Here is a 15,326-nt window from a genome sequence, read left to right as displayed (position 1 = left end):
GTTTCAGGAAAGCTCTGGAGTCTGGGTCCTCCCTTTCCTTTCACACCTCCAGATGGTTCCAATCTGAGTCTCCTGTGGACTTCTTTACTGTCATCCATAAATTCTAGTTTGTATAGTTTCCTATTTCTTAGCTAAGACAATTACTAATCTAAGTTCTACTAACAAAGAGTTTCCAGCCATTTGGACAGGCGGCCGTGGAAGCAGTGTTGTATCACTGGGGGGTGTGACAGGCCCATCAGGAAACCCACGGGGTAGGGCTGAGGGCACAGAGTGAGAGGCCAGCAGGGTGGAGGTGAGTGGAGGTTGATACATGGCCCCCTGCCTAGGCCATCCTTTCAGTGCTTCCACACTTGCCGCTAGAAGTGTTGGGGTTTTGAGGCTGAACAGCACCTGTTTGGAGTTAGCCAGGGACAATGGGGGAACTCCAGGGTAGGAGCCTTTTGAGAAGAGACAAGGTTTTTTTTTTTCCTTGATATTTGGGTGTAAGCACCCAGTGGCTCTGCACAGTCATCCATTCAGTTGAAGAAGTCAAGACACATTCGAGCTTCTGCTTTGGTGTTTGAGTCCCATAGTTTTGATTTCAGTATGGCCTCTTGGGAAAGCTCTTCCTTTGAGTCCTTCTGCACAACCATTTTGGTCTGCTGCATGTCTGCCTGCACAGAATACCTGTGGACTCACCACAGTTTTGCATCTCCTATTTGGCCGATGCCTCCCTCTGATGTGCGGTTTGCTTTAACAGAAGAGGGCCATAGTTTTGCCACAGCATGAACCCTTCACATAATAAATGCTTTTCCAAGAACTTCCATTTATGTTCCGCGAGTCTTTGGTTTCTGTCTTATTCTTGTTTTCCTGCCTTCCTTCACATGTTGCCATCTCATATGATACAGCTGCCTTGCTAGCCTAGAAATTTCCTACCCAAGGTCACTTATATGCTGAGGGACTACTGTAAGTGTGTACAGTGTATAAAATAGACTCCTTTCAAATCCATATTTAAATAGGAAATTAGAGAATGAATCTGATTTTTCATCAGAGAAGTCATCGTAGGATTTGTCAAATGCTTATCAGAATAAGCATTCTGGGAGTGGCATTCTAGAGGAAAATAATTCTTGTTGATCTTGAAATCTCCATGTTTAGCCCAGCCAAATAGTAAGTGTTTGTTGAATGTGAATAAATTTAAACTCCCTTGCCAGGGAACGGCATATTGGGACTTTTAAGTAAAGGGATGTAAAAAGGTGCTGGTGGTAACTCTCAGCCACCAAATACCAACCCCAAGTCAGTGCCCAAGTGCACAGATATGCAGGAATGTGGTGACCATGGTGGTGGCCTATGTGGTGAGGCAGTGGGGAGAAGACGAGTTTTCTCTGTTCCCTACTTTGCCAGAAGATTTCTGTTTACAGGTCTAGTGTTTGCACAAGAATATCAGAACTTAAAAGGTTCACGTAGGAAAAAATCGAGGCTATATTATTAATTCCTTTGTTAAGGGGTTAGAAAAAATTGACCCAAATTATTCTGATAGGTTTAGACAAAAAACAAACAAACCCAGCAATAGTAAATAATATGCTAGGAAAGACGGCAGGGAAAGGGGAGGTACCTGGCATGAAATTGAGCAAACTATGCTGAGCACGTGTATGAATATATCAAGATGAATTCCATTTTTATGTATAATAAATACATACATAAGTATATTTTGAAAAAATAAATAGGGGCTGTAGCTGTAGCTTAGTGGCAGAATGCTTGCCTAGCATATGTGAGGCATTGGGTTTGATCCTTAGCACCATGTAAAAATAAACAAAGGCATGCTGTCCATCCACACAAAATTTTTAATTTAAATAAATAAATAGAAGGCAGACCTGTAAAATAGAGGAAGGGGATCTGGGGAGGGAGGAGTGGAAGGAAAAAGAAAACCCTGGGGAAAGGGGCTGGGGCTGTTGCTCAGTGGCAGAGCACTTGCCTAGCAATGCGTGAGACACTGTGTTTGAGATTTAGCACCACATAAAAAAAATAAATAAAGGCATGCTGCCCATCTACAACTATAACAAATTTAAAAAGTAAAAACCTGGGGGATGAAATAGTTAAAATTGTTATGTGGGGCTGGGGTTGTGGCTCAGTGGTACAGCGCTCGCCTAGCACGTGTGAGGGCCTGGGTTCGATCCTCGGCACCATATAAAAATAAAATAAGGATATTAAAAAAAATTGTCATGTGTATGTATTCATGTGTCTCAAGGAACCTTACTACTATGTATAATTATAACAGACTGATAAAAACATAAGATTATGAATGCTATCAAACTAGCCTCTGTGCCTCTTAGTACTTAGCATGGTAGGTGCTCAGAAAGTTGTTGACTAAATAATGAGTGGGTGGGAAAGTGAATAAAGAGAATTGGTTATGAATGGATAGAAGCCCTTCCTTTAGCCTCTGGTCTGTTGATGACACATTCCCCATGGGCCACTGTTTTGCCTGGTCCTTTGTTGTCCACCTCTCTTCCTTCTCTGTGAAGAAAAACATCACTGTTAATGACTTTTACTAAATGTTCCCACATACACAACGTAAGGCCACTGGGAAGACAAAAAGAGCTATATATCCATTTTTTGCCTTTAAGGAGTAAACAATGAAGTTAGGAAAGTGGGATGAGAGTAAAATAGTAAAATAAAACCATCACAAAGCAACAAAGAATCAAGAATAAGTTAACATCCTGGCGCCTGGTAGTGTGTCCCTATAATCCCCCTGGCTCAGGGGATGGAAGCAGGAAGAAAAAAAGTTCAAGGCCAGCAACATAGTAAGGACCTGTCTCAAAATAAAAATAATAATAATAATAAAGGGGTTGGGGATGTGGCTCAGTGGTTAAGTACCCCTGGATTCAGTCCCCATACCTGTCCCCCAAAAAAGTTATATGTGAATTTAATAATACACGAGAGGTGAAGACACTGAGCAATGGAAAACAGAGGTGATCATGGATCATTTTACACCATTGTGGAGTTAAGGATACGCAGGGAGTGATGAGTGGCCCTTGTAAGGGCCAGAGTCCCATTTGTCAAACTGAGAGCAGGAGGCAGAGAGCTCATTATTACTCAGCAGTGTGGGGAGTAATACAGTGGCAAATACTTGGTAAGACTGAAGGAGAGAAGAGCCCCAACATCATCATTATTTTTTTTATTTTAAAGGCAGGAGATGACCAGGCCTCCATTTAGGAGGGTCACAAAAGAGATGGTTTGGAAACAAGTGTCACTTCACCCTGTTGTGTTGTTCCTGGCACAGTTCTTCCTAAGGGTGCCTAACTGATGCTCTCAAGGTCTCTAGAATTGTCCAGGCACTTAAATTATTTTGTTTGTTTGAGAATAGGTTTAGTATTTACAGCAATTACCTTTTAAAAATATTTTGGTATCTGACATATTCAGGCTGTTGGCAAGCAAATTAGTGACTTTTTAAGGAAAGGTTTATATAACGTCTCTTTAGAGTGAATGAAAAAGTGAAGCCCAGTTCTAGTAGGGCTGAAGGATGCTTAGGAAAATTTGAATTCTATTTTATCTATTTAATACATTGTACCCTCTGTCCAAAGGAAAGATTGGCATGTAGAGTAGGAAGCTAATATTCAACAAAGTAATCTCCCATTCATATTTATACTCAGCTAAATTTACTAAAGAAAGTCCGTTTTAAAAATAACTGGTTGATAGGGAATATGAATGTTGGTTCATTATAAATTGAATGATGCAGCTCCCTGTTGTGAAATGTGGTTGACAAAGGAAGGAGCTTGCTGGAAATACTATAGATAGATGAAAATATTTTCCAGGGTTTCCTTTAAACTAGAAAGAAACTCTTAAATTATGTTTCTTAGGTGCTTCCTTTTGTCACAGAGTGATTTACTCCAGAGGCCTTGCAGCCTTCAACCTTGGAATGGAGAGCTGAAAATAGGAAATATTTCAGGAAAAGGGAAGGGCTGTAGTGGGAGATAGTAGAGAGAGTAATTTGCAAAGAAGGGGAGGAGGATCCAGGGCCCCGGTGAAATGCTACTCACCAGAAATGTCATCAAGACTTTCCCCATAAACACCAGGGATGAAATAAATACCACCTTTCTTTACATTCTTTTTTTTTGGAGGGGGGATTATGGGGATTGAACTCAGGTACTTGACCACTGAGCCACATCCCCAACCCTATTTTTTTTTTTTTAAGAGACAGGGTCTCACTGAGTTGCTTAGTGCCTCATTTTTTGCTGAGGCTGGCTTTGAACTTGTGATGCTTCTGCCTCAGCCTCAGGGGATTATAGGCATGCACCACCATGCCCAGCTTTCTTTACATTCTTCAAAGAGACTTTATTTTGACCTCATCCTGCCTGAATGCTTCCATGTCTTTATCAGGCATGTAGAATCTGCCTCTCAGCCTCAGGTGGAACAGAAGGCGGCTTGAAGAAAGCTCTTCCACCCTCAGTCCCCCATCCTCAGTGGCTGCCTGGAAAGCACCCCTGGCCTAACCTGCAGGTCCTGTCAAGTGGAGACTCTGTGGCACCTTCCCCCGGGGCAGTGGCCTTCCTAGCTTGCCTCCAGGCTTCCCTCTTTCCTTTATTCTTCTTTCTTCATCTAGAGGTGCCCTTTTCTTGCCCACCCCAACCCATTTCCAGCACACCTAACCGAAGTAGATGCATTAGCTTGTTTAGTCTTCTTCCCAAAGACAGAGGAAGCCACAGATTCCAGCCTGACTTTCTTTCCTGTACTGCAGGAACCCCAAGACAAGAGATTGTTGCTGCTTTAAATTAGAAGGAAAAAGAATAAATACAATATTTCAGTAAATTATTGTACCATAACAATATTAATGATTTACATATTGGTCATCTTTTTTGGTGTGTGTTATTTTTACTGAGTTTCTTATCTTTTCTTTCTTTTTGTGGTGCTGGAGATCAAACCCAGGGTCTCATGGATGTTAAATGCACTGAACTATGTCCCCAGACCCTGTGTGGTTTGTGCCTTTGATTTAAGAAGCATCCTTTTTCTTTTCTAAGAATATTTTTAAAAATATTTAGTTGTAGATGGACACAATAACTTTATTTTATTTATTTATTTGTATGTGGTGCTGAGGCTTGAACCCAGTGCCTCATGTGCGAGGGAAGTGCTCTATCACTGACCCACAACCCCAGCCCCTAAGGATATTCTTTTAACATTATGAATTTTTTTAAAAACCCTGAAGAAAACAGAAACAATGTAACCAATATCCATGCACTAACTTCCCAGATTGAATAAACATTAAAATTTTGCCAGTTTCTTTATATTTATCTTTTTTAAAAAAGTAATAAATCCGTCCCCACCTCACCCCAAAGCCCTGCTCCTTACTTCCCTCTACAGAGACAAGCACTGTTCTGAATTTGTGTCATTCTCAGATTTTAAGACTTAATATATATATATACAGCATCATAAGCAACATTTATAATATTTTGTGTTTTTATAATTTATAATAAGTGACATGATGTAGGTATCCTTTAGAAGTTTTCTTTTTCCACTTAGCATATTTTTAAGAGACAGATGTTATTTATTTTACTGATGTCTAAATATTCTATTGATCAAATAGTAATGTAAATTTGATTGGAAGAGTTAACTCCAAGGGCTTATTGGTCATTTGTACTTTAGTGTGAAGTAGTTGACAGTCCTTTCATTAAAACTCCCTGTGATGCTTACAATGAAAGAGCAGGTGTTAAATAAACTACATGTAGAAATTAAGAATTTGGGTACTGGAAACAGATTTGATTTTTTGGGGGTGGTGTTGCTAGAGGTAGAATCCAGGATCTTGTATATCCTAGGTAAGTCCTCTTCCTCTGAGCTGCATCCCTAGCGTGCCAGATTGATTTGGAATCTCTTTTTGTCTACCTTCCTTGGGCAAGTTGCCTTATATCTGTAGCCCTCATATATGGATTTTGAAGGATGCTGCTGCTCCTCTCAGTAGAACAGATTAAAAACAGAGAGAGGCAGGAATTGCAAGCTCAGTAGTGGACCACTTGCCTAGCATGTGCGAGGTCTTGGGTTTGATTATCAGCACCACATGTAAATGAATGAATAAAATAAAGGCCCATCAACGTCTGAAAAAAGAATACATGGAAGAAAAGATAGCCTTTAAAAAAATAAAGCTCATGTATGTGAGGAGTCAGCAAAATTCCAGGCCTGCTGAAGACCCTTGGTAAATATTTGCCATTATTTTTATATTAATAAGCAAGCTCTTATTTCCCAGAGTATAAATATGTAATGAAATTACTGTATGATTATGTAAATAAAGACATAATTATATGATGATATCAAATTATATTTGGGGAGCCTGCGTTCTGGCCCTAGTAAGGGATAAAGGGAATTTTGTAGGGTGGATGAGGGGTAAAGCTAGCTGAGCTGAGTCAGAGGGTTGCTTGAGAACTGAAGAGAATCTGAAGTGACCTGGGTTAGGGCCACTGTGGAAGGAGGGAAAATAGAAGAGTTAGGAAGCCCAAGAAGTGCTGGTGGGTGCCTGTGGAGACAGCTTTGGTTTCTCACCATTGGGAGCATCGATCAAAGATAAAAAAAAAATCCCATTGGTCCTGTGGCCATTTAGGGCTGTTCCTAAACCCCTTTTCCCTTAAATTACTGTAGGGAGGGCTATAGGCCCTGCTAGTCATTAAGGACTGCTTCCACTAACTTTGGTAAAGCTTTAAGTGGCTCAAGAAAGTTAAGAAATTTGAGGGAGGATAAAAGACCAGATTCAGTTTCATCTAAATTGAAATTTTCTTTTTTGGCATGTGCTTTCTTTACATTTCAGTAGATATTTGGTTGTGTCAAGGCATACTTGAGGATTAGGAAAGAAAAAAAAGGCTTTAATTGGTGAAAGAATGTTCAATTTAAAATGCTTTTGCTTAAAAAAGTGGGAGAGGAAAGCAGTTCTGGAATTATTGAAGAAATACAGAGAATATGTCAAAATCCATGGGAAATGTCTCTATATAAAGAATTCAGCTTACCCTCCCCATCCGTGGGTATCTTGTCAGGGATCCTAGTGGCTTCTGGACTGCATCTTTCAGAGCAGACTTTTGTAGCTAAGCTCTTCTGAGCTGTCTGGCGCATCTATGTATATATATGCCTCAAGCTAGGTGTTTGGATACTAAGTGACAAGTTCTTCATATCTAAAATTGCAAAGCAAATACCAGCAACTGTTCTAGACTGTTTCACAGTCCATAAGTTGTACTTGCTTGATAAATGAGTCAATCTAACTAAAATTTACCCCCACCCTTTACAGAAGCCATTTTCTTTTAAAATGCAAGTTCTTATTTCTCCAAGTATAAATATGTAACATAAATTATTGTATGATTATTGAAATAAATAAATATGCATTTCTCTGGCTTGATATCAGATTCCATTTGGGAGGCCTCCATCCCAGTATAGGGGCAAGAGTGATAGTTGGGTTCTCAGCTCAGCTGGGAGACTGATTTCCTTCCTTCCTCTGTTACTTACTTGGAGACCTCGAGAAAGTCCCATGATTGTGCCTTTCTTAATTGTCAGAATGGGGACAGGACCTAGCTCATAGAATGGTAAGGATTAGGTGAGAATATATGCTAAGCAATTAAGACAGTATATGGTGGGGCTGGGGATGTGGCTCAAGCGGTAGCTTGCTTGCCTGGCATGCGTGTGGCCCGGGTTCGATCCTCAGCACCACATACAAACAAAGATGTTGTGTCCGCCAATAACTAAGAAATAAATATTAAAACAATTCTCTCTCTCTCTCTCTCTCTCTCTCTCTCTCTCTCTCTCTCGACAGTATATGGCTCATGAACTATCCAGGTGCAGGACTAATAAGAAAAATATGGGTTACTGGTTATTGTGTTACTGGACTTTTCTTTTAAAATTTTGCATACCACTTTAAAAATATATTTGATGGAATTTTTTTCATACATATATTTTTAAAAAAGTGTGCTATTTTATTATAGCAGAAACTTTTTTTTTTTAAATGAAAAACACCATAGCAAGCCTGGGGATCATGTAACTAGAATAGCCTTTTGTGCACCAAAAAACTCCTGTATTTTCTTAGCCAATATGATATTCAATAAGTTTATTGTGTTATGTAAAAAATGCTCACTAAGCTATACCATATGCCGCAGCTTTTTAAAGAATCCTAACATCATCACAATTTTGTAAAAAAAAAAAATAGAAAAATATTGATACAGCATATTAATACATGATTCTATTATTGTGAAAAAGGCAGTATAGTATTAACCACTTTACTACCAAGTCTTCATGCCTTTGTAGATATGAATTATTTTAGTATTTAGTATAGTATGAATTATTTTAGTATTTGGTATTGTACATTGTAAGGAGATATGGGTGTGTTTATTGAAAACTAATGCAGATAATAGGTATTTTATGTAGAATTTATCATTATCAGTATTTAATAATGTGTACCTTCAGATCATTAACATTTGTTTTATTTAGTGTTTTACAATTGCCTTTATTGTTTTTTAGCTAACTTTTGGTCTTTGCAGGCTTATGGTCTAAAAAAAAAATACATAATTTAAAGAAAGTTCTTTTTCCAGTCTGACTCCAATTCTCCATTTCCTCTAGAGAATCAGTGCCTGTCAGCATTTTCTTGAATCCTTTCAGAAATATTTTTTTAATGCCTTTATTTCACTTATTTATTTTCATGTGGTGCTGAGGATCGAACCCAGGGTCTTGCACATGTGAGGCGAGAGCTCTACCATTGAGCCACAACCCCAGCCCCATCAGAAATATTTTATAAACATGCAATAGATACCACTTCCCTCCCACTCCTCTCCATACTTACTTTTCTTTATTGGAATTGAACTCAGAGGGTTTCAGCAAGCTATATCCCCACCTTTGAAAGATTTTTTAAAATTTTGAGATAGGGTCTTGCTAAGTTTCTCAGGCTGGCCTGAAATCTGCCATCCTCCTGCCTTAGCCTCCCGAATTGCTAGATCACAGGTGTGCACCACCACATCTGACTTCAAGAGTATATCTTGAAGGGCTGGAACTGTAGCTCAGCAGTAGAGCACTTGCCCAGTATGTGTGAGGCACTGGGTTTGATTCTTAGCAACACATAAAAATAAACAAATACAGGCATTCTGTCCATCTACAACTACAAAATGATAAATAAATAAATAAATAAAACAGCATCTCTTGAAGATCATTTTGTATTTTCTCATTTGTGTCATTTATATGCTAAAAATAAAAAGCATAACACTGTATGGGCAAATTGCTTTTTTTTTAAAAAAATTTAGTTGTAGATACACACAATATTTTTATTTATTTTTATGTGGTGCTGAGGATTGAACCCAGTGCCTCACACATGTGAGGCAAGTGCTCTACCACTGAGCTATAATCCCAGCCTAGCAAATTGCTTTATGATTAAGTTTATATGCTATTTTTGCCTTATTATGGGAGAACAAAAATATTTTATATAATTATCAGATGATGTAAATATCAATAGGCATGGCTAAATAATAGACCCTCACCTTATTTTTAATCATTTCAAATGCAAAGTCAACACAAGAACTGTTAATTTGCAGCCTTCGGTACAGGATAGATACTAAAATTGGACCACTATTTTTAAAACGTGAATCAAGAGATAGAAACAATTTTGAATAGTGGAAAAGACATATAAGATGACCAAGACCACAAAGATTCAGAGTCAGCCACAACAGGAGTCACATTTTTCAGTCCTGGGGAATTATGCTCAGAAAGCCTACTAAGGCTATTTAATTACGTTCAATACAAAATAACTGTCTATAAATAGCTTTAACTACAGAAAACCTAAAAGTGAGAATTCAATAAAATGAGTAATGCTAAGATGTAAGGGAGTAAGATCCCTTTTTCCCTCTTCACTCATTTGAAGTCTTCTAATTTTTAAAAAATAATGTAAAATTAAATAGTGGGCAATGGAATATTTTTAAAAAATTTTAATTGTACATTAAATTAGAACCAGCACCCCCCTTTTAAAAGATAGAAATCTATTATTTTGAAAGAACACCAAAATTTTAAATAAGTTGGTGTACAGATCCTAAATGATAAGTGAATTCTATTGTTTGAGAGGTCTGAGAGTAATTTAATATGATTTAAAAATAATCAGTGATAAATTTCAGTGAATAGATTATTTTAAAAATTGATGTGCTTCCCTTAAAATTTTAGGGATATCAAGCCTTTTATATGAATATAGTTAAAAGTATGTAAGATTTCCTACAGCTTTGAGCCCTGCTGTCTTACAAAGCACAAATTTTCATTTATTTTCTGAAGTACCTATCAATCTGATATAACTGGTATACACAAGAGGAATGCCATGTAATTTGTGCTCATCTTTAGCTTTACTCTGAATAGACAAGCCACTAAATAATTTAAAAAGTGAGTTGCACTGCTACATAGCAGAAGTCTTAAGAATGTAATTCTACTTTTAGATAATTATTATAAAGAAAACATGGATATGAGCAAAGATTTTTCTACAAGGGTGTTCATTGAAGTATTATAATAAAAATGGGAAGCAATGCATATACCCTGAAACAAAGAGATTTATCAAATTAATTATGATACAGTATATGTGACCATTAAATATCATATTGATAATATGAAAACAAACTGACAATGTGTCTGCCCACACCTATGAAAAAGGTTTTAAGATAGTGTGCTCACATTTTTCACCCCTTAGCAAAGGTACACATGGCTTAGAAAGTAAACCAGAAAGAAAGATAGCAGAAAGATATTAGGTTATATTTCTGGATAGTAGAATTATGAGGCTTTAAATGTTCAGTTTGGGGCATTTGTTAGCAATTACTCTCTATTAGTAACGCCACCTTCTTACTTTCTTACAGCCTCATATTACAGATTTTTTTTCCCCTCTGAGTTTGTCTTGCCTGCTCAGTAAGAAGGGCCCCGCTGCCCTGGGAAAGGCCTAACACAGGGAAGGCAAAAGGATGTGGCAGAGTCTGGATTATTTTAAAGCTAAACATTTCAAACCACAAACGCCAGCCTTAGGGGAACAGACTCGAACTTCCTTTACCCTTTTCGTGGACATTATTCATTTCTTCACAGCTTCCTTTCTGATCTCATCCTTTACATTTATACTTTTCTCAAACTTGAAATGCTGATTTTGCTGAATTAGTAGGAAAATGTAAATGAAAATTATAGATACTATCGAGAAACATTTGTACCCTGTGAAAGCAGAGGGTGTGAAGAATGTGCATCCCTATTTGTGTCTAGGTTACTGTTTGCAGGCCTGTCTGGGAAGGGGTTGCTGGGAGACCTACCTGCTTCCTTTGTTCCTTGTCAGCCAGACCTTATGGATGATTTCTTATACCCTCCCTTCTTGTGTCCTCCCTCTGTACCTTATATTGCTTAAATGCTTCCAAAGGGCTAATATTCTTTTCATTATTTGCTTTTTCTAGATAAAAAGTCCTGAAGTAGTCTTTCCTGTCCAAAGATGGAAAATAGTACCACTACCATCTCTCGGGAGGAGCTTGAAGAACTGCAAGAAGCATTTAATAAAATAGGTATGCTTGAGGAAGAGGAAATGTGCTGTGACTGTTCTGCCTGATGTCAGATCTCAGTAGCAGAACAGTACGTTTTATTTCTTCTTTTTTCACTAGTGATCCCCAGGTTTATTCCTTTTCTGCCCCTCTCTATCTAGGTTTCACTGGATTCTTTCATTCTGAGAGATAAAATAAAGACTGGCTTGAATTTCTAGATGAAATGGACTTTGAATTCTTAGATCACTTCTTTGCATAGCATAATCTAGGTTAATGAATGACAGTGTAACTGAATATGCTTAACTGGTATCCTCATTACAGTGAAAAAAAACATAGAAACAGTTCCTTGTGTATAAACTGAACTCTGTCCTTCACGTCTTTGTCACTAGCAGTAGTGACACTTCTTGACTGCATGCAGCATATTTGGAAAATCTAGTGTTGTTTTTAAAGGTCATATGCCTTATTTTCCTTCTCACGCATAATTTAAAGAATTTTAGTATTGTTTTTAAAGGCTGTATGTCTTGTTTTTCTTCTTTTGCTTTTTAAAAAGCCACTGTTTTGTCTTTATGACATGGACATCTTGACAGCTTTTTATTTTTATTTTTTTAAAAAATACATTTTTATTTGTAGATGGACAGAGTGCCTTTATTTTATTTATTTATTTTTATGTGGTGCTGAGGATTGAACCCAGCTCCTCACATGTGCTAGGGAATTGCTCTACCACTGAGCCACAGCCCCAGCCCAACAGCTTTGTATTTTTCTTCCCCAATTTTTCTTCACACTTGGTTGGATCTCAATACTTCTGTATTTTCTTCTTAGATAACTTTTGGTAAACAAAGAGGACAACATAAATACCATTTTTTTGCCTTAGTCTACAAATACATGCAAAAGAAAGTTGAGCACCATGAATAGACTTTGGGATAGAGATGCCATCTCTGCCCCCTCCCCAACAGACATTTTCCCTTAGGCAATGAAGCACTCCAGGAAAATCCGAGTCAGAGGGTGCACCAGGGAGGATATAATGATCACAGTTAGTCTTGCTCCTAGATTTCTCATCAACATAGTGAGTAATGACTAAAATTAATATAGGTGAAATGCAATGCAGGATGAATTTTAGAAAGCAATACAAAGAAAAGAGATTTTATTTTAATAAGCAAAGTTCTTTAAAAATAAAAAGTAAAGCCTCATGATTTACAAATCATTACTGTGAAATAAAGCAGATTCTATAATTCTCTGGGCTCTTCTCCTTCTTCCTGGGGATGGCATATTTGTCATTAGCACACTACATAAATAGGTTATGATTCCTAGAAAATTATTAATAATAAGTTTTATGCAGTATTTTATAAATGCCCAGAATCATTTCAAGACACAAAGTGGGCAGTTATTGAAAAGTTCTGTTTATTGCAGGTACTGAAACAGAAAAGATAATAAACATGCATCTCCTAGCTTGGTATTCCAGTTATTTTATAGGTATAAATAAAGAGCTACCTAGGTCTTAGTGAAATGAATGAATTAGTAATCTATGTTCTTTCTTTAATACACCAACTTAACCTTTATGACTCATGGACATATAATCTTGCAATATTTATTTAATAATATTTTGAATAAGCAGTTCACTAATGGAATAACTCTGACAGCGGAGTGTTTTGTTCTGTGTGAGGGAGCTGCCGACACTAGAAGAATATGTATTTGCTGACTTTATTTACAAGGTAAACTGTGACTCATGCACTCAGCAAGCCCTTGCTAACTTGAACATTAGGACTTCTTTCAGATACAGAAGGACACACCCATCCAACCTTATTAGATGGAGGATTTGGGGACCACTGGAGAAAGTGGGGAGTTAAAATATTTCTAAGTCTTGTTTCTTTTGTTTTCTTTTTACATTCATGGTAAAATAAATGTAATCAAATTTACCACTCTATTTGTAGCGTATAGTTTAGTGGAATTAAGTATATTCACATTGTTTTGTATATGTCATCACCATCCTTTTCTGAAACTCTTTTCATCTTCCCATGCTAAAACTCTAGAACTAGTAAATAATAATTCCCCATTTTATTCTCCCTTAGTCCCTGGTAAATAACATTCTTTCTGGCTGGAAGAATTTTACTGCCCTGGGTACTTCCTCTAAGTGGAATCATATAATATTTGTCTTTTTGTGACTGGCTTATTTCACTTATCTTGATGTCTTCCAGGTTCATCGATATAGTGTGTATCAGAATTTCCTACCTTTTATGGCTAAAAAATATTTCATCATGTATATCTATATATAACTTTTTCTTATCCATTCATTGACTGATACCATTTGGTTTGGGTCTATGTTTTGGCTATGGTGAATAGTGCTGCTGTGAACACAGTTATTCAGATATCTGTGTGAATCCCTGCTTCCAAGGCTCTTGAGTTATACCCAGAAGTAGAACGGTTGGACCATATGGAAATTCCATATTTAATTTTTTGGGAAAATATCATATTATTTTCCATAGTAGTTTCACCGTTTTATATTCCCACCAGCAGTGTTCAAGTGTTCTAATTTCTTCATATCCTCACCTCACTTGTTTTTTATTGTTGTTCTTATTGGTGGCAGTGGTATTTTATTTTATCTTATAACAGCTACTCTCAGGGATGTGAAGTGGAATTTCATTGTGGTTTGTGCTCATGTTTCCCTAAGAATTAGCAATGTTGAACATATTTTCATGTGCTTATTGGCCATTTGTTTGTTTGTTTCTTTTTTCTGGGGGGGGGATACCTTGGATTGAACTCAGGGGCACTTGGCCACTGAGCCACATCCCCAGCCCTATTTTGTACTTTATTTAGAGACATGGTCTCAATTAGTCACTTTGCTGAGGTTGGCTTTGAACTTGTGATCCTCCTGCCTCAGCCTCCCGAGCTGTTGGGATTACAGGTGTGCACCACTGTGCCTGGCTGTATTTGCTTATTTTTGAATCAGGTTGTTTGCTGTTGTTACTTGGAAGAAAGTCTTGTTTCTTTTAAAGTCATGATCTTATGGTTAAATAACCATAAGATAAGGTAAGTCATGTTCTTAGTAAATAATTTGGCCCAGAATATGTGCTTACTAAATGGTATCTATTAGTTCTTGTAATATCACACCAAAACTGCAGAACCTGTAGGGATGGAGCTGGCATTTGAGCACTCAGACTTGTCCGTCTTCAGAGCTGTGTGTCCTTACTGTTCATTTTAGTTCAGCATGATTGTTGGCAGGTAAATAACTTCCTCAATCTTTTTTTATTTTTCAATATCTCCCACTATAGTGTTGGTGGTCAATGTGGTCTATTTATAAACTTCAGAATTATAGGAAGCAGTTCTGAACTCCTGCTATACTAATAATGAAGTTTTGCTTCTAAATACAAAGAAAGCAGCATTATTACAATACCAAGCAATTCAGCTTCCTAGCTGCCTTGGGATTATAGCACTATATTGGTTACTGGTGGTTCTAGTTTAGTTCATCATTCTGAGGAGTATTCTAAAACTCTCATATTTGAGTTTTAAAGATAAGTACTTGGCCATATCATTAATTCAGTTACAGTGATGAGAGCTCTTTTACTGGGAAGAAAAAAAATATGGCTAACAAAGAAGCTATTGCCAGATGAACAAAGAGGGCCTGTACAAGGTAGACCCAGGCAACAAGCAAAACAGTCCAAAGCTCTTTAGCCAACTTTGGATATAAGTGTTTTGTGTTGCCTTTGTTCTGAATCAAAAGTGCTCTCCAGTCGCTAGGAAAACACAGGAAAGAGATCTCAGTGATAATGTGAAAACACCTGGAAACCTGCTTCCAAAGTCCAAATATAGGTGTGAAATATCTTGACAACCTGATCTCATAGTGACATCAGACATGATTCAGCGTACATA

At 37.4% G+C, this 15,326-nt stretch overlaps 1 protein-coding gene across 4 annotated transcripts in view; it reads left to right on the top strand.

Moving 5' to 3' along the window:
- Pls1 (plastin 1) overlaps positions 1-15,326 on the top strand; it is a 114,985-nt gene that overhangs the window by 56,234 nt on the left and 43,425 nt on the right. For all 4 annotated transcript variants that reach the window (XM_015486980.2, XM_048794542.1, XM_048794544.1 and 1 more), the window contains exon 2: positions 11,382-11,486. In XM_015486980.2, coding sequence (XP_015342466.1) covers positions 11,417-11,486 — 70 coding nt within the window. In that variant the 5' untranslated portion in view covers positions 11,382-11,416. The remainder of the gene's footprint in view (positions 1-11,381; positions 11,487-15,326) is intronic.

Source organism: Marmota marmota, unplaced genomic scaffold (assembly GCF_001458135.2).
Source record: "Marmota marmota marmota unplaced genomic scaffold, marMar, whole genome shotgun sequence".
In the NCBI taxonomy this organism is placed as follows: Eukaryota; Metazoa; Chordata; class Mammalia; order Rodentia; family Sciuridae; genus Marmota; species Marmota marmota.
The sequence above is the reverse complement of the archived record's forward strand: the minus strand, read 5'-3'. Positions and strand labels throughout refer to the sequence as shown.